General features: G+C 39.2%; 1 protein-coding gene across 12 annotated transcripts in view; it reads left to right on the top strand.

The window, feature by feature from the left end:
* The window catches only part of CSPP1 (centrosome and spindle pole associated protein 1), a 77,611-nt gene that overhangs the window by 55,073 nt on the left and 3,276 nt on the right, over positions 1–19,262 (top strand). For 11 of the 12 annotated variants that reach the window (XM_075416050.1, XM_075416049.1, XM_075416040.1 and 8 more), the window contains 9 exons: positions 482–586; positions 1,705–1,771; positions 3,166–3,286; positions 3,937–4,082; positions 4,623–4,763; positions 10,035–10,075; positions 11,370–11,433; positions 15,356–15,465; positions 15,638–15,782. In XM_075416050.1, coding sequence (XP_075272165.1) covers positions 482–586; positions 1,705–1,771; positions 3,166–3,286; positions 3,937–4,082; positions 4,623–4,763; positions 10,035–10,075; positions 11,370–11,433; positions 15,356–15,465; positions 15,638–15,782 — 940 coding nt within the window. The remainder of the gene's footprint in view (positions 1–481; positions 587–1,704; positions 1,772–3,165; positions 3,287–3,936; positions 4,083–4,622; positions 4,764–10,034; positions 10,076–11,369; positions 11,434–15,355; positions 15,466–15,637; positions 15,783–19,262) is intronic. The other variant, XM_075416041.1, reaches the window with a different exon arrangement.

The raw sequence follows: 19,262 nt of genomic DNA, 5'->3' as shown, positions 1-19,262 counted from the left end.
CTTTAACAGTGATGGTCTTTGTAATTTAATCATTTTCCTTTGGGCTGGATTATGTAAGATGTTAAATGATGTTAAAGATGTTAAATGATGTCATCACATAGAATTCTGATGGACAAAATAGAAGTAAATTATAGAACTGTTCCTCTTCTAGAAATTTCTGCATGTCATTTCTCTGAAATGGAGAGATACAATGGAATTGTCTAGAATATATGTAACTTAACCATAAATTTAAAAAACTAGATCATAGAAAAAAAGTATTAAAATTAGTGTAGGGAGAATATAAAATCACATGAAGTATTTTTTGCAATAATTTTATGTGGTTAAGAGTTTGACAGCAAATTAGATACAAAAATAATTCAATGAAGATAAGCAAAAGCATTTTTCTGTCAAATGAAAAATATTAACAAAACTTCCTGTCCAAAATAATACTTCAGTTAGAATTTACAGGAATGTGGTTTCAGTCTTGCATTCCTCCTTGCAGTTTTCAAGGCAGCCTTCTCCCATCGTTCCTGCTCTTCAGAACAAATCAATAAGAAAAGAAGAAAGGATTCCCTCTGCCGAGAGCCATATATCTTGCTATGCCCAAGTATGATTTTTATAGTTAACACATGCCGAATTATTTAAGACAGTGCCCTTGAATGAAATCCTACCAGATTTTTAATGTTTGCCAGTTATTACTGGAATACCACAAATAACTGGAGACAATCTTTATATTAGCCAGTCGTGTAGCTGTGGAACTTAATGTTCAGTTTTATTCAAAGTATTGAAGAAATTTCTTCAGGATGTATTATTTTATTTTTTTTTTCTGCATGCACATTTTCTGCAGAGATGAGCACCTCATTTTTGAGTGTAGATACTCTGTCCAACTTACCCTAAGGGTCTAACGATCTCAAGATTTAGGATAAGAAAGTTTACATCTAATCTAGCAACTCATTGTGTTCACTCAGAGGAAAACTTAGCTCAGGCATGAAGTTTAATGTTGATTCCTAGCTACAGACATTATTGTTTTGTCTTTGTTTTCGAAGGTACAATAAGATTATGACTCCTAATACACTTGACTTTTTCTTCTTTGCATCATGAACAAGTCACAGTAGTGGTCCCGAGACCACCCATTTCTTTCACTTGATTTAATCTTCCTGGGACAGCTGTTTTTATAAAAAATAAATTTCTTCTGTGAAAAGTAAATTAAATAATTGTCCATGATATTTGAATCTCAGGCTACGCTTCTGACTTTTTATTGGAAGTGGTTTTTTTTTTTACCAACTGTCTGTATGAACTGAGCTAAAATTTTAAAAAATTAATTTGCCATTACAATGATGATTTGGCAGAATGTAGTGCAGTTTCAGAAAATGTTTTAAGTAAGACTTTAAACATTATTTGAAACTGTTGCTTTCCCTAAATGTTAAGAATGCTCTGGAGGAAGGTCAGTTTATTTCTGTGTCTTCGCAGTACTTGGTGTAGCTTTGTCCAGATCTCTGAATAGTATGTTATAGGTATTATCATAGTAATTTGGTTTATACATTTAAAGATCAGATTTGAAAAAAAACTTAGACTTTAACAGCTTGTAAGGTTTACTATTCTGTCTTCCAGTAGTAGTGGTAGTTAACATAAATTAGACATAAAATAAGGAAAGAAAATGTACTTGTGTCTGCTGTACTTTCTTCCTTTGACATATTAACATTTCATATTCGTTATGATCACTAGAATCCTCCACAACCAAGGGTTCCTTCTCCACCTGTCCCTGCTAGAAGAAATCAGTTGCGTGCATTTGGTAGGTACTGTCTTTGTTGCAAGCTCACTTTCCATTACAACGAAATTGTTCTCAGTTACAGTTCTCTTTCTTGCCTGCAAATGAATGGTCTTACAAAGTTTGCATTTCTGTATGGGTGTTCTCTGTGTCTTAGTAATGCCAGTGTATTAGTATGGTAAGCCTGAAGTATTAATACAAAATAAAAATGCATTTATTATGTCTTCATCAGGAAATTTTTTTTTTGTAACAACTCTGATAATGGAATAGTCTGCACGGGAAGTGTTGAATCTTTCAGTCAGGACAGTGGTGACTGTTAATCTTCCTAATCCTCTGCTCGTTCCTCTTGGCTTTCACTGGTGTTTTTAAAATTCAGACATGCTGGGAGGATCTTCTTTGCTCTGTATGTGTTAGTTATCTTGGCAGTGTGTGGGTGGAAAGCAGTAATTTCTCTTCTGATTCTTTTTTACAACTATAAAAGAAACAACATGTGGAATGTAACAGTAAATGACGTCCTACAAATCTTGACCCCAAGCAGTCAGTACCTGGGTCTGTTCTGGGGATTTACTGCTCTTCTGCTAAATGGGAGGCAGAGTGGTTCTTAATGCAGCACTTGGAAATCAATTGGCTCAGACCATCTGTCATGAGAGAAATAAAGACATATGAATTAAATCTTGTGTTTGAGGATTTAAGCTAGTAAAACTTGTTTGCCTGCTACGTTCTGGACTCAGGCTAAAAGTCAGTAAAATACCAAATTGTTAAGCATGTTATTTGGAAAATAGGAATTTATGAAACTGTTTGTGGAGGAATACTCTTCTGACCACAAAAAAACAGCTGAGACGAAGTAGTTCGAAAAGTCAACATAAGCACATACTAAAAATAAGTGTTGAAGTTCGAGCAGATATCCTGCATGTTAGTTATATGAGCACATGTATAGGAGTAGTATACCAGAACACAAACCAGCGACTCTTCTTACATATTGGCTGTTTGTTTCTATAACACCACTTTTGAGTCAGGAAGCAGAAATGAGGTTGTGTGCTTGCTGATACCACCTCAGTTCCTGTCATCTGCCTCTGGGACTCTCAGGACTGTGCAGATTTGCTAATTTCAAAATAAGGCTATTTACTGGCGGGGTCCACTTGCAGGTATTTCACAGCTTTTCTTTTTTTAAATACAGCAAAATGTTTCCATTGAAGTTTGGATGCTTTCTGCTGTTCAGGGAATCTGGTCCTTGTGCTGTCTCAAAATACAAGCTCTGACCTAATTTCTAGTCTATGAAATGCTGTGATCCTTGTGTTTGTATAATCCTTGTTTTAATTAGCAGTTCGTTATATTTTTTTTTCACCTTACATTTATGAGGTAGGCAGAAAAGTATCTTTGACGTTCTTGGTTTTTAAATTATTTGTGTTAAATTCCAGAGGAAAGAAAGAGTGTGATAAATGAATTATCAGAGATGAGAAAACAACTTCGTAGCGAAGAGAGGCGACTGCAGGAACAGTTGCTAAATGTGGCCAATGATGATGAAGTACCAATGACATGGTAAGAATTTCATCTTTGGTTTTAAAAGTTAGATTTTGCACAGGAGCTCAAAGCTATTGTGTGTTAGAAGCTAGTATTAGTTGGCTAACATACATGAGTGAAATGTTTTTTCCAAGATTGTTGTAAAAGTGTAGTGTAAGAATGGCTGTACTGGTAAGATTGGACGGTGCAGTACTCTGTGTTGGAGAGTGGTCCAAAGCAGATGCCTAAGGCAGAATTTTATCTCATTACCTTTCTTTTCTAGGGCATAATTTGTGTCTCTAAGCTGCAGTACTACTGCTGATAAATATGCTTATGAATAGCATAGTGCTGTGGAAGTAGGTACTTTCTTATTGAAAATCGTACTGTTTTTATTTAGAAAAATTGGCTTACTTCCAAAATGTGTTAGTTAATTGTACCAGTTAGTTAGAAAAGACTCATCATATCATCAGTCTTAGTTCGACTCTATGTAGTTTTAGGGTTTTTTTTTTTTATTCTAAGTATGTGATCGCTTTTATAACACAATTTGCGGTGTCATTACTTGCAAATTTATTTTCCTGTTTTGATAGATTTATTTAAGGATAGAAGATGTGAGCTTTACCAATATTATATTTGCATGCAACTCATTCATGTGTTAAATTATATTCTGCTTGTTTCACAAACTTCTCAAGCGGGAGGAGAGAGAAGAATCCAAAGGACATATTTGAGATGGCCAGGCTTCGCCTGCAGGCTCCAGTAAGGCGACCTTCGTCAAAGGAGACACAAGATCCTGTCAATATACAGAATATCTGGGAATTTAATGAACTTAAATACAAAGGCAGGTTGATCTTATTATTGGTGAAGAAAGGTAGTGAAACATCTGTTCTTTTCTCCATCTTTGACACCACCCAGGATTTAAAGGCAGAAATAAAGATCAGCCTCTTCACAGCTACTGCCCATACACAACATACTCTGTGGACAGCATTGTGTATGTGTGGTTGTTTTCTACAAGTGCCCACAATTCATGGCATTGTAATACTGAGTTATCAGTCAGAGCACTGATCTCACTTCCAGTCCTTGCTGCTTAAACTTCTTATGCGTTTGTTATTATGACGTTACTGAAATTAGAGTGAATTTGATTGTTTTACCCACCAACAAATTATAATTCTGTGTAACTTTCTGTTTCTCCTTTACCAGAAAATACATTTTTAATATAGTAAAGTTGTAAAATCATTGCTAAAGTGGCTCATCCTCTTGGCCATTGTCACCATTCTTTTTAATGTTTTTTTATGACTTTGTATCTGTAGCTAGTTATTTAAGAATGTTTTTCAGAAATGTTGGCTTAGAGAAAATTTTAAAATTAATATCTTTGCTCTAGATTCTGAAACACGTATGGGCTTGAGGCGTATGTATCCTGATCCTCCAGAAGATGACCAGACTCTAGAGATTCAACAGCAGGCACTGTTGAGGGAGCAGCAGAAGAAAGTTGACAGAATGAGAACAAGGAGAGAAACAGAAGGTAAGGAATGAATGGTCTGACTTAATTTCAGTGATTTTTGTTTATTTGTTTTGCATTTGATAAGAATTAAAAAACACCAGCTCTCGTTTTATTGCTTTCAAGTTCAACATCAGCACTGCAGTACAAAACAGTAAAACACTGGAATGCTGAAATTCTGTCATAAAGTAAAGCACAAAAAAATTGAATGCCTTCTTTTTTCTCTTTTTTAATTTGCTGTGACTATTTCTCTTTGGTTCCCTGAAAGTAATTTAACTAGTGCTTCATACTTCAGAAAAATGCAAGAGAAAAGTAGTTTGGTTACTGTTTCTCAAAGAAAACTGTAGAGCGGTAAAACTTTTCAGCTGGTTTGTGGTAAAAACATTAGCAGGTAAGTTCCTTGTGGCACGTCTTCAGTTCTCACTGAGGAAGCAGATGGCTTTAAAACTGAATTGGTTAAAAGGCAGCCAGTGTGTCTGCGCCTTGATCTCCTTTTAATGGATAAAATTTCTTTCATTTCCATAGTCTTGGGTTGACTGTTTCAGAGTTTCAGAAATCTGTATTTGTAAACAGGCTTTGTTTTAGAAATCACGTGAAAGATATCATAACTGGTTTGAGGTTCTAGAATGAAAACATTGCTTGTATCGCTTAATAGAGATCATCCTAATATAGTAAAATATTAACATATTAACAGAGTAAAATATTTTGGCTGCATATTGCAGCAGCAGTGAAAAGTAAATGCCCTTTCTTGCATGCTGCACTTAATTCCAGATGTAATGTTCATTCAGATACCTTTTACGAATGGTCATGAAAAAGCAGTATCTCAAGTTATTTTAGATGTTACTTAAAAATATCATGAGTTGCTTCAACCTTTCCAAAAGTTACAGTTGTGACTGTACAAATGAATTCAGTTTTGAGTGCAAGATACGAGTTTCTCAGAGAAGTGTTTGTCTCTAACTCAGACTGGCCTAACTAAATTTTTTTAAGAGAAAGTAACTTTATTTCTGTGACGGCTTCAGCTTGGCGAGCAGCTGAAGTCCCACCCAGCTGCTTGCCTGCTCACACCCCCTGACTCATGTCCCTTGGCGAGACAGTGGGGGGAACGGGAGGAATAAAGCTTGGTGGCCGAGGTACAGCCAGGCAGGTTGCTTACCAATTGCTGCTGTGGGCAAAACAGACTCAACTTGGGGAAAATTAACCTAGTTATTATCAATTTAAATAAACATTTAATTACAGATTTTGAGTAGCGGGAAACAAAAAGACAATCCTCAAAACCACACCTATTCTGCCCCCTTCCCCACGCCCACCTTCACTCCTTCACTCCCGATGCGCCTGCTCCCCTTCCTTGGTACCACCCCAGGTTATGCTCAGTCCCTTCGATGATGCAATGAGTGGCGTCAGGCCGGGGGGCAGTGGGGGAGATCGCGGTCAGTACACAGTGGTTTCTCTCTGCTTCTCCTGCGTTTTTGCACCTTTCCGTCTGCTCCACCATGGTCTCCTCCAGGAGCTGCAGCAGAATCTCTGCTCCGGCACTTGGAGCACCTCCTTCCCCTCCTCCTTCACTGACCTTGGTGTCTGGAGGGCGGCTTCTCATGCTTTTGTCCTTACTCCTGTGCTTTGTTTTGCCCTTTCCTAAATACGTTTTCACAGAGGGCACTGCAGGTTTGGCCTGATGGGGTTGCACTGTGTCCTGTGGTGGGTCCGTTGTGGTATCGGCTGTGCCTGACATGGGACGGCCCCTGCTATCTGTTCACAGGGGCCAGCCCTGCAGCCCCCAGCTTGCCACAGACACCCAGGATGATTTAAAGACTGCTCCTTAGACTTTTTTTAGTGTTGGAGATGAGTTGAAAGTTTGGCAAAGAATAACCCAGACATGTATGAAAGGAAAATAGTTACACCTTTCCATATGGCTTTAGAAAAACTGAATGCCTCCTCTTATTGCTGGTTGTGCTTTGAGGCTTGTTTGTGTTACCTGTTAACAGACCCATATGCGAGTAAGATTAACAAAGTTGATACCAGGATGTGAAGGGTGACGGTTACTTGCAGGGTGTTTTGTTTGGTACCCTGGTAGGTTTTAAAGATGATTCCTGTTCCATCTCGGAGAGGTGTGCTGGTGGTCAAGCAATGTGTGCTATATTGCTTATGGATAACACAACATCGCAGTTGCAATTAAGTGTATCTGTACCACTTTCTGTGTTAATTACAAGCTCTTAAATATCATTTAATGTCTGAAAGGAATGTATAGGGTTGTCTTCAGCCTTCCCCTTTGTGAGATTGACTGAAATGGTGAAAAATAATTCACTAGCTTCAGCTGAGATCTGTGTGGGGTTTGGTTTTGTTTCCCGCTATTGGAATATTTCTCAATAGGCCAGTCTGGGAAGGCTTTAATTTAACGTTATCTGGAGAGGAACCTCCACCATCTAGAAAGCAAATCTGCTTTTTTCATTAATTTTAAGAGCAAGCACTCATTTTAGACATATGCTAATGCTATGTGGATAACGCAGGCTTACGTGGTGACAACCTAAACAGGCAGTTGACAATTTAAATTCATTGGTAGACAAACAGCTGATTTTAAAAGCAGGTTTCCGCTGAAGCTTATAATGGATCCTTGAGCAGCTTTTCCTCTCTCTTTCTGTCTCCTACTGCTTTACAATATCGTTTAACTTTGTAGTCCGTCACTGCGTACTGAGCAAGAGAATTAATTAGTTGCCAGTAGAGTATCTCTATTTCCAGTTTATGTTCCTCAGAGACAAGTGCATCATCTTCCTCTCACTGAAAATAGATGAGTGGTTTTATTGTCTGATTTAAGGCAAAAAGAAAGATGAATTAAAGCAATATGTATTTTTGTACCATGGGCAAAATGTTGTATTATAGGCTGTTGTGTCAAGGGCTTACCTGTTTTCCCACACTATATGTAAGTGTTCTTTACCTTACATGCTTTATATACTGTTTTCTCTCTGATAAGCTTTTTCTTTCCTTTTTCTTTTCCTCTTTATGTAAGAGAGAAATATGTGGACTATTCAGTGGAACTATAACCTGAGAAATTTGATGTTTTAAATATTCCAAATTTTAAAAATGCTTTCTGTGTCCTTATAAGTAAGGCAGTCTTTTGCAGACTTCTGGATGATTATTATCTGGGGGGATTGGAGGGAAGGGCACAGGAGGGGGTTTGATGATGTTACGCTGCAGTGCTGGGCTCTGCTTGACTGGAGTAGCGTATCGGGAATGGGCTGGCTGTCAGTCCAGGAGAAGGGACAACCAGCCTGTGTGTTGTGGCTTTTGATGCTGGACAGAAGGCCAGCTACACACGGCGTAAATCTGCTAGGCAGAGATGCAAGAAATAAAAACTATGATATAAAATATTTTATTTGAAGACTTAAACCAATGAGAAGAACAACTTCAGTTTTGCTTCTTTGTATTTCCAGCGTGCATGGGGTCATTGTTAGATTAACTTTCAGGGTGGTTCTTTGTGCTCTCCAGACTTGAGGTTTTTATCCTTAGACAAGTACTTTCCTCTGTGAAATGACCACTGTCCAGCCTCTCAATCTCTCTTTGAAAGCTGCAAACGCAGTGTGCTTAGCATGTTGAACGTGCATTCGCTCCTGGGGCTTTCTGCTGTCTCCTGCTCTCGTTATTACACCCTGACAAAAGCCAAGAGAACTAATTTCATCTAACAGTTTATTGTGACACGGCATCCTTCTTGCTAGTCAAATTGGTTGTTGAGATCTCCCACCTAAGGGAGAACATCATTAGTCTTGAGTTCTGTTGATATAAATACGACTTCAGCTGCATAAACATGCCTATTCCTGCAAGCAGATGTCTGGAATATGGAATAAATTTTTTTTTTTTTTTTTGAGTATCCATGAGTTTTAACTACAAAACTGTTGTAATGTTTAGCTTCACTACATCTAAATGAGACTCCTGACTCCCTTGGTCTAGCTGTTGATAGACCACTAAAAATTTTTGGGTCTGTCATTTTTGAAATTTGATACATTATTGTTTTGGTTTTCTACTTGGTTCATAGCAGGTTTAAACAAAAATTTTAGAACAGAGAAATTTCTCTCCATTATTGAGTTTTTTGCCCTAGCTGAGAAGTTCAGATGGAGTTTAAAGTGTTGCAGTTTAGCACTAGCAACTACCGGGATGCTGAATACCTTTAACTTACACTCTTTTGTGTTTGTTTTTTTTTTTTAAACACAAATGTTTTTTAATATGAGAATGATGTGACATGTATAAAATTTAATATATGAAGATGATGGCAAGAAAACCATAATACTTATGCTAGGGAAGGGAGTATAATTTTTAATATAGCAAGAAGGCCATCAACTTTGAGTTCTTGGGTATGCTTTGGAAAGTAGGTTTCTGTTTAAATGCTTTTTCATTTGAAGTTACTTAACCTGGTGTGTTCTCAGTATTGCATTCCAGCTGCATTAGGATTCAGCAGTGTGCAGAACATATGATGGAAACATCATTTCTTGCTAGCTGTGTGACTGGATATTGTTTCAGATGCAGTAATTCAAATAATGAAGATGTTAAGGTATCAACAAACAAAACGTAAGAGGGTAAAAGAGAGAAACCAAGTATTCATGCAGCACCCTTTTGTGCCCTCATGCGTTGCTTTGATGGCTTAAACAATGCTTCTTTCCCACTAATTGGTGGTTTTTTACATTAATCGGTCAATACTTGGACACTTTTCTATAACAAGTCTTTACAGTATGGTTGTAAACATAGCACAAAAGTAGTTTTGACTATTGCAGTATAGAGAACTTTTTCAGAACTCAGCACAATTTACTGCAGTTTTAGCATTTAATGAAGTGTGATAATATCTTCTTAAAAAAACAGCTTTTCAATGGATAAAAGAATAGTTGTGCTTCCCTTTTCTGGATAACAGATCAGGTTTTGAACAAGATGGGAAATGGTTGATTTTTATTAGCGATGAACAGTATAATTCTAGTGTGAAAAGTACATTTGCTTTTTGGGAGAGACTGATTGATGAATCCGGCCTTAAGAAGGGCTTGCACATGCTCAACATTCTTAGAAATAATATACTGGCGAGTTCTGTTTGATTCCTCTTATTCTACATAAATTGACATAAGGAAACTGGAGTAAACAAGGCATTCAAATGATTTAAAAATATTCATTACAATGTGTGTCATTTTAAAGAAGTAATGCACAGTGGTCTTTGTTTTTGTAATAATATGCCAATAAAACTACTTTTAATATGTCTTACTATTAACTGTTTTTATGTCAATACTATTGTTTTGTCCCTTGTCTGTGCGGCTTTTGTTGATCAAGATGATTCTGCTTCTGGCGGTAACCCACAAACCATGGGACTGGTAAGAATAGAACAGTTTTTTTATTATTTTATTTATTTATTATTTTATTATTTGCCTTTTTCAAGTGTGATATTGTGTCTTTTACAGATTATTTATTATATTATTATTAATTACACTAAACTAACAAGACAGCAAGCTTGCTCATTTCTCTTGCTTGTCGATACAATGAGTAACAGCTTCTTTAAACTTGGCATACAAGTTGTTTATCTTTGTACATAGAGATAGGTTGATTCTTTAACTCCCATCTTTTTGTATTCATTGGTACTTTGTAGTCATATGATGTTAGATTGCTGCTGGGTCATTCAATTAGCAGAAAAAGCCAAGTCGGAAGCAGTGGCTCTGAATTCAGGTAGCTGAAGTGATGCACGTAATTCGATCCAATGTCTCAGATGGGACGTTTATTTTCTGACTTGGTGAAAAGAGTGCAATAAAGTTATATCGAATTGGAATTCTGCACTACCCAAACTACAGAATAACAGAGTTCCATTGTGTCTCATGTGAATGTGAAACCATACAAAATGGAAGACTGCGCAAGAGCAAAGCCGTTAGGCTCAAGGATAATTCTGTAATTACACGCAAAACCAAAACTTTATTAAAAAAAATCACCTTAATGCATTTCATAGTTGTAATTGATTGCCTGAAACTCTTCTTCAGAGCAGTGCTTTGCAGTAAAAAATTTATTTTCTCTTGTTCTATTTCCTCTGATAGTTTCGACTGCTTTGATTTTGGAGTGGTTTTCAACATAAATTATTCCATAGTAGAACTGCTGTAACAAATGGTGGCAGCTATGCAGTCAGCTAGAAGTATTACTCTTAGTGCTTGTTATTACTATGAAGAAATTTGTTATTTTAATGCTTTAATATCAAAGATTGTATGTGGTGGGATAAGTGAAACATGAGGAACCTTTCTTCATTTGATCAATGCTTCATACAAACCTTAGCTGCAAAGTTCACTTCTAGTGCTGACTTGAAACTCAAGCAGAGTGACGAGGATGTTTTTCTTGACGGAAACGTCTGTGTTGCACAACTCACCACAACTGGTGCCACGTGTAGGCAATTTCAGTAAGTGGGATTACTATAGAAAAGTCAAAAAACCCTAATGCTTAAAGAGAACAGGAGTTATTTTTAAAAATGTATAGTTTTTTTCTAGCCGTAAAGTAGGGAGTAGTACAGAACGCTGTAGAGCTGCTGTTTGCTTTGCAGAAGTTTGGCGATTAATTTACGTTAATTATAATTTGGCCCCAGAAAGTTATTGAGGCACCTGAATTTGCATGTCGTCTTCTTCACTTTTGTAGTTCAGGAATGACTCTGATGAATTCTTGAGAAATTCGCTGTTGGAATCGGATAGCGCTTTTATTGGTGAGTTTATACCTCCCCTTAATCATGTTATGAATGTACAAACATGTCAATCTAATAATGTGTCTCTAAAATGATTATTACTGTTTTAAAAGTTGCAGTGTGTGTAGCTATGGTGATTGTTTTAGAGTATTAGAAAATTATGTCTCAAAATTAAAATGCAGATAAGGCAATATATTTGTGTGGGTCACACCTAAAATTAATGATGCTGTTCACTTGCATTGTACCACTTCACATCTTTTCATGAGAAAGCGTCTTGCTGTGCTCAGTGTGCTCTGACTGGGATGTTAGCCTTGTCAAGGAGCTATTTTTTTGACATCTTCCCAGCTTTGCACAAGGAAAAGCTAATATTTGTTCAGCCAGATGTGTTACAATGGTAGAATATGCAATGCTCTTCTATTGTTCTGCAGCAAATAAAATAATGTATTAGCAATCACAGCTTACAATTATGAGCTGTCCATAGTGAAATATAACTGTCGGGCAGCCAGCGATTCTGTTCATTTTTATTCTTTTGTTTTACAAGCATGCTCGACTCTAAATGTGATTATATGGGTATAAAATAGTGATTCATTCTAAATTACTCTTCCGCTGTTCACACATTACTTCATTTCACATAACTTGCAACATCGTACTTGTAAACTTTGTCACTTCTTAATCATCTGAAGTAGATTATTTTTAGTTTTCTTAAGATTTTTATATAAAGAACTGTTTCTCACATTGTCTTTTGTCTCTGTATTCAACCTTTATATGCATGTATGTAGAAGTGCTGTTTCAGATGTGTTTTGTTTTCAGTCACTGGAAATAATAAGGCTAGAACTTCTCTTTTTTAAAAAACCCAACCAGCTGAGGCCTCTACGTGTTATTTTCCATTAGTAAGCATTACAGTACTTTGAATTTTTCTTCAATCATCTATGGGAAATAATCTTACAAGGTTTTATTCTTTGTTGTAGGGGAGATGCAGCGAGATTCCTGCAAGTGCTTTTTAATGAAACTAGATATGTTTCTGTATACCGATGATTGTTATCTCTGGCTTCGCTTAGAAGCAGAATTTTTCATTTTAAATGTATTCAAGCTTATTCTGTTAATGTGCAAGTCCTGGAGTGCAGGACAGAACCTGGCACTGGGGAGGGCACGGGATGGGGCTTTCAGGCTCGTTCAGTGCAGTTGGTCCTCTCTGTTATCTGCAATACGTTCTCCTTCATGTTAGGAAATACTGTTCAGCAGTTAGAGCCCAAATGAGGAAAGGATGCTTTAGGAGAGTCCATCAGTCTAGAATCTGGCCAAATATTCTGTCTCTAACAGTAGCCAGAACAGGTGCATGGGGAAGAATCTGAGGCGGAGGGCAGGCATGCAGCGATGCTGCAGCAAGCTCCTCCAGCGGCTTGTAGCTCAGGGGCTTCTCGAGTCTGATGCTCGGGGTCTGCATGTAGTAAGCCTTGCTAAGCTGGCTCTTTATAGGTTGTCTTTCATGAATCGGAATTGGCATTTTTTTAATCTAATTGTTTACCTTCAGTGGTATTGTGTGGATAAATTTCCACACTGGGCCTTCTGTGAACTATCTCTTCTCATCTGCTCTGAATCTGCCACCCTGTAATGGGGTGCTCCTTGGTTTTATTCACCACCTTCACAAGGTTCGTGATATCTGTAGTCCTCTCTCCTATTTCCTTTTTCTCCCCATCCAGCTGGTTCTGATGGAGTTAACATACGATACTATTCATCGCCCCTTTTTTCTTTTTTTCCCAGATCATTTATGACTGTAGTGAAAAACATGCGCCCCGATACCGAGCTGTAGGCACTAACTAAAACTTTGTTACCCTTTCTGTTATTTGGGATTTATAAATAGCTATTAAAATTCTGAACATGAATCTGGTGACTTCCATCCCTGAAATGACAAATACAAACTCTCATTGTCTGTGGGCTGCCTTCGCTGCGAATTGTGCTGCTCACGTTGTCGGAGGGCCTTTTGTGAAATACTTGTGGTGTATTTGATCACTACCCTCTGTTTTTTTGGGGTTTTTTTTTGACATGGATTTAAAATCTAAGTCAATTTTGTAGTAGATGTCAGCATTGCAAATGAATTTGTCTTTATCTCCTGGGGCTCAGGAATTTGAGGCAGTTAGGAATAAAGAGGTTCATCAATTTCTTTTTCCCTTTTTTTTTACCTCACTTGAAAGCTTAGAATTCATCAGTCTTCATGCGGTGATTTGAAAGCACGCCTGTGAATGATAGATGCGTAAAGGAACAGGTAGCAACACCTTGTACTGATTGAACACTAAAGGAACAAATAAATTCTTCTTTAGCTTGTACTTTGTTTCTGTTGTGATAAGTTCACATGATTAAGCAATTTTTCATATTCTGAGTAGTAGCACTACTTTGAATATAATGAAGTTCAACTGATCTTGTAACTAGAATTCTGGTAAGTGGATTGATAGCCAGGTACCATTTCAAAATTGTGCTGTGATTTTTTTTTTTTTTTTTACTTGAAATATTTGTGATGAGAGCACGAGTACCTTTGGTGAAACTGGGGGAGGGAAAAGAGGAGAGGGGAATAAAATTTTTATTTCCAGGGAGAAATCAACTGATATTATGAAGAATTTTTAAAAATGTCTTTGTTTCTCTGAACTTCCTTGGTATCAGTTGATTTTATTTTTCAAAATATTTCACTGTTCAGCTGAAATAATTGTTTCATCGTTACTTTTAAAATTTAAGTTGAAGATCTTTGAAGCTTGTGAATGATATAAAAAATTTCATTAAAATTTGTTTTCAAATTGCTAGGGACTGAAAAACCCATTCTTTCCACAGTTGTGGTTTATTTTTAATGTCACAGTATGTTGTTTCAGACAAATCCTGCAGAATTGTTCAGTACTCTGTGTGTTTGTGTGTATGTGTATATATATTTACACACATTTATCTTTTTCTTTTATTAAACTTAATATGTCGTACTAGACTAAGAGCCTTTCCAAAAGGTGACTTTGTTGTCGCAAGCTGTTAATTGGTGGTAGCAGATTCTGCGGTGGTTTTGTTAAGCAGAGCCCTTTATTTTTCTGGGAGACTCTATTCGTGGAGGTGCTAGAGGGACTGAGCTAGAAAATGGAGCCCACTGTCGGCACCAAGACAGCGGCAATGCCATAAACCAGCCCCCAAGCAGCGGTTACTGGTCCTGGAGAGAAAAAAGGATCTGTTTGAAGCAGTTTGTGTTTGGAGTAGTTTCCAGAATCAGCAAAGGAAGGGGAAACAGGCAAAAATAGTGTGAAGCAGCGACACCACATTAGGGTTCTTTTAGATTATAAAAACAGATTGAACTTCCCCCACTGTAATGTGATAGAGGTATAATCAAAAATTTAGTTAGTTATTTTTGTATGAACAGATTCTCACACTTTATTATGTAAAAAGGCTAAGATATGACTGTGGGTCTGTGATTAAGGCATTGATTATGTTCTCATGTTCTATGTAACATTATCATTCCATGTAACATTATCTATTCCATGTAACAGATTTACACACGTAATTTATTGCATGTTTGTATCTTTTTATGCCTCCATTTTGCCTGGTGTTCTCTCTTCAAGCAGAGTTACTATACTCATTTGAGTACTCCTTTTCTTTAAAGGCCTCGGTATAAACAAGATACGATGAAGTAAGGTGGCTGATGGATTTGCAGGGTGTGAAATGCCTTATCCTCTACATAAGAGAGAACTCAGTATATATCTCAGGACATTCCTTGCCTTTGCTTGGGGTTCATCCCTGGCTCTTGTTGTGATACCTTGTTCTTTTGTCTGCATCTGGATTATCACTGGCTTCAGCACGATATCCTAATGAATACATTCCTTTGATTCCTGTGGTTAAATCAAGTACAATGTATTGGCTCATTTCAAAACTCTGCCTAGTATTTTGATTCCTCTGCAAATGCTTTTACCTGTTTTTCCAGGTGCTAATGGGGAAATGTTTCCTGCTGGAGGAGACGTTAATTTATCACCGCAGCTTCCACCTTCTGCAAGGGAGAGGAGACGAACAAAGCAGAAAGCTTTGGAGTGTGTGGTACGTATGATGAAATATGAAGGTGGACCACAGATCTAACGTCAGACAGTGCCTGTGGTTCCTTAGTGGCTAGACGATATGGATACTGAGAGTGTGCATTCATAGCTATTTCCCCTCTTGAAATGGATGCTGTTTGTCTGAGGGATTTGTGCATTTTTTTGATTTTCTGCAGGAGGATGTTCCACCGGGCCAGACGCTGCAGCCTGACAGCTTTTCTTTGCGCTCGAGCTTCAGCCTCGATGTTGATCAGTTGAAAGGCAAGAACGAAGAACGACTGCACAGACTGACTGAGCTCCAGCAGAAATCTGCTTACTTAGGTATGCTCTGTGTAGTAGAGGCGATGCAATGATTACTAAGTAACTACGATAATTAAAGGAACAAATATTAATAGACTGCCTGTAGTTGACCAGTGAGCAACTGGCTCAAACATAGGAATTATTTATAGAGCTCTGTAGCTGGTGTGAGAGGTTCCCCAGCAAACTTCAACACAGCTTTTTAGAGTAAGTTTAGAGGAGGGTAATAGGAAAAGATGCTCTTATTGCTGTCTGATCAGCCACTCGTACTTCTCCTCTCTGTGCCACTTCTAATAACTGCTTTGTGTCACTGCTAACAGTGAGATGCCGATATCCAGCTGCACAGCTGAAATGTTGGTGGACAGAAATGAAGCTCCCGACCGATTAGTGTCGGTGGAGTGCCTGTGTGAGGTTATTTGCATTCCTAGGAATCAGATGTCTGTGGTCCACCCAGCGTGAAGATATGCCAAAAAACTGTGTATGAAGAAGTATTTCAATCTGTAGTTAATTTGGATTTTCTTTTGTTTTGTTAACATAAATGAGCATTCGGTATTTGAGGTTGATCTTGATGCCTCTTCCACCATACACGCACTTCAGTTTGTTGTGTGTGTCTTGTGAGCGTAGAACACATCAGCCTCTGGGAGTCACCTCGGAGCTTCTCCCTAGGCTGACTGCCTGATGCCGATCCGCTTTGTGCCCGAGGTACCAATTCTGGCAACTAGGAATGGCCTTGAATTTCTCACATGGTTCATGACCCAGTTGATACACTTTGTGCTAAGGATTCTTTCATATGAGTCTGATACCTCCCTTTTTTAGGAGGCGGTTGCTATGCTGTCTAGGCAATTACAGTTTCAGTATCCTTTTTATAAACTTAAGGAGAGTACAGATGCTGATGGTTTTTCTGATTCTGTTGCTATGGGTGCTCTTGCAAGCACTTAATCCTTTTTTGTTTATTTTAACTATCTCACTGATTTTTAAGTCACTAAAAAAACCCCCCATTTATACGCATATCTTCTATAATCTAAGCAAATGCTTTACTAATTTTACTCCACCCAAACATTTTTGCTATGTGAAGTTCTTTTACTTCTCTGCCCTTGTCTACACTTTTTATTTTGTTTGCCTTCTGTTTTTCATGGTCTCCAGAGCTTCAGCCTTTAGATATATATAATTTGTGTGTGTGTGTGTGTGTGTGTGTGTGTGCGCGTGCGTGCATATGTGTGTGTGTGTGTGTGTTTTCTGTGGAACACTTGAGGACTATCACTAATCCTTAGCCTGTGTGCCTCTTGGAAATGTAGCAAGAGATCCTTTTGCTCAGCTGTGGTTGCTCAGGCTGCGCTGCTGCCTGCACTCCTGTTCCCTCCTCATGCTCAGCGACATTACAAAAAAACCCAAACAAACAGTGAAGCCCAGTGGTTTTATTGCTTTTTCCCTGGCAGTTTGATAGAACCCTTGTGGCATCCTCTTGCTTTCCTCACAGCTCACACTTATTTCTCCTCCACCCTCTGAGACGCTGCTGGGAGAAAACAGCTCTGTCAGATACATAACTAAGGAACTGTTAACTGGCTATCTTCCCTTTAGATGGTCGGGATGGCAATTCACAGGTTTTAGTAAATTTTAAGAGCGGATCATGTCGGCGCAGTAAGGGGACTCGGCTCACAACAGTTCACTTTCCTTTATGGCACTGATGTGGGAACCCTAAAGCCACCCTAGAATTGTTTTCTGAATTGGAAAATTAGTGCATGTTGGAGCCAGGCCTCCTCCTCTGCTTTCACCCATCCGAAAAAACCATCCCCATCAACGCAGGCTCAGTAGGTATTTCGGGCAATGAAGTCTCTGCAAGCCAGCAGCTGCTTTCTCTAGCAGGCAACGTAAGCATGTTCCAAGCTGCGTGTCGGGTATAGAAGAGAGAATCCTCACAGCCCTGAGCTCATCAGGTATGTGGCTGAGACCCTGCGATATGCAAGAGAAGTTGCCTAAATTGCTTGAGAGATTTTAGGTGTTCCTCTGAGCCTTCAAGCAAAGGAATGCTGGAGCCTGCGGTGATCGAGAGCAGGCGGCAGCCCCGATTCCTGGTGAGAGCAGGCTGACAGAAGACAAACACTGATGTCCGCGCCAGGGCTGGAAGGAGTTTGTTGTCGTCTAGGGGCAGGGTGTGCTGCAGTCGGCGTTTAGCGGGAGTCCAGACACCACTCACTTTCTAAATCGGTATTTCGTGCGAAGGCAAGAGGTCTGCTTATCCCCAGCCTCCAGATAAAAACTGTGAATTAGCAAGGGGCGATTCCAAAGAAAATGCTTCATTTGTGGCCTGATTAAGAACAGGGTTTTTTTGAGTATGCGCAGTGTTGAAATTCATGATGAAGCAAGTTTTGTACTGTAGCTGACCTGCCTGGCTTTCTAAAAGCAGCACCAAACGAGTCTGGTACAGCGATGTGCACTGTGATCTTACCTCTGCCAAAGCAGTTGCTCTTACCTCTGACCACTGGAAGATCTAACGGCTTTGTCTTTGCAGGCAGTAATAGTTAAACGTGGGGAAATGGCAGCCTTCTGGCCTGAAGGTGCAGTTTGTTTGTCTCTAAACAAGTACATTCCCTTATTTTTGTTGTTTCTAAATATCATCTCTTTAAAAAGTAGCAAAGAGAAAATTAATTTTCTTTATGTATAACCCTGCCATAACTTAGGTATGAAAACCCCAGGATTTAGGAGAGCCAGCAGTTTGCTCTGCCAGCTTCAGAGCCAGCACTGGGCAAAGGAGGTGACAGGCCCTGGAGAGTGGGAGGGCTGTCTGCGCCGCTACTGTGACGGAGAGGTTTTGTATTACCCAGACTGGGGGAATGAGATGATCACCCTCTGTGTGATGAGACGGAACTAGTGGATTCACTGCCACGTTCTTACTAAACAAAAAGTATTTGGCATTTTGTTTGGGAACCTGCATCATCCTGCCTTGGGCACTGAGAGGAAAACGGAGCCTTTGCTTCCAGTGTATGTGGGGCTGTGCGGCTTCTGTCCTTCCCTTGGCGGCTGGACACGTAGCTGCTGCTTCTGCGGGACTTGGGTCCTCACACCCGTGCTTAGACCATCAAGTTTTAATGAGAAGCTTCAGAGAAGCTTTGTGTTTTGGTTTCGGCTGCTGCCGGCAACAAAAGCGCCATGCGGCCGCCCCTCCCCCCGCCGGCGTGCGGAGGAGAATGGAAAGAAAGAGGCAGAAACTGGTGGGTCGGGATAAGGGCAGTTTAACAGAACAGCAAACAGAGGGAAACAGGAACAACAACGATACAAATAAGGAGAAAACACAACAACGAACCACACGACCCAGGCAGCCGCTCTCCCGAAACAGGACCGGTGCTGCGCCCCCCCCAAGCCGCGAGTGAGACCCCGCTGTGCCGCCCCCCCCCACCGGAACCCAGCGTGACGTCACATGGTATGGAATACCGGGCTCTGTTTGGCCAGGTGGGGTCAGCCCCCACCCCCCGGCTGTGCCCCTTCCTGGAGTCCGGTGAAAATTAA

The sequence above is a fragment of the Opisthocomus hoazin genome, chromosome 3, assembly GCF_030867145.1.
Source record: "Opisthocomus hoazin isolate bOpiHoa1 chromosome 3, bOpiHoa1.hap1, whole genome shotgun sequence".
NCBI classification, from domain to species: domain Eukaryota; kingdom Metazoa; phylum Chordata; class Aves; order Opisthocomiformes; family Opisthocomidae; genus Opisthocomus; species Opisthocomus hoazin.
Note: the sequence above shows the minus strand (reverse complement) of the source record. Positions and strands in the feature narration are given on the sequence as shown.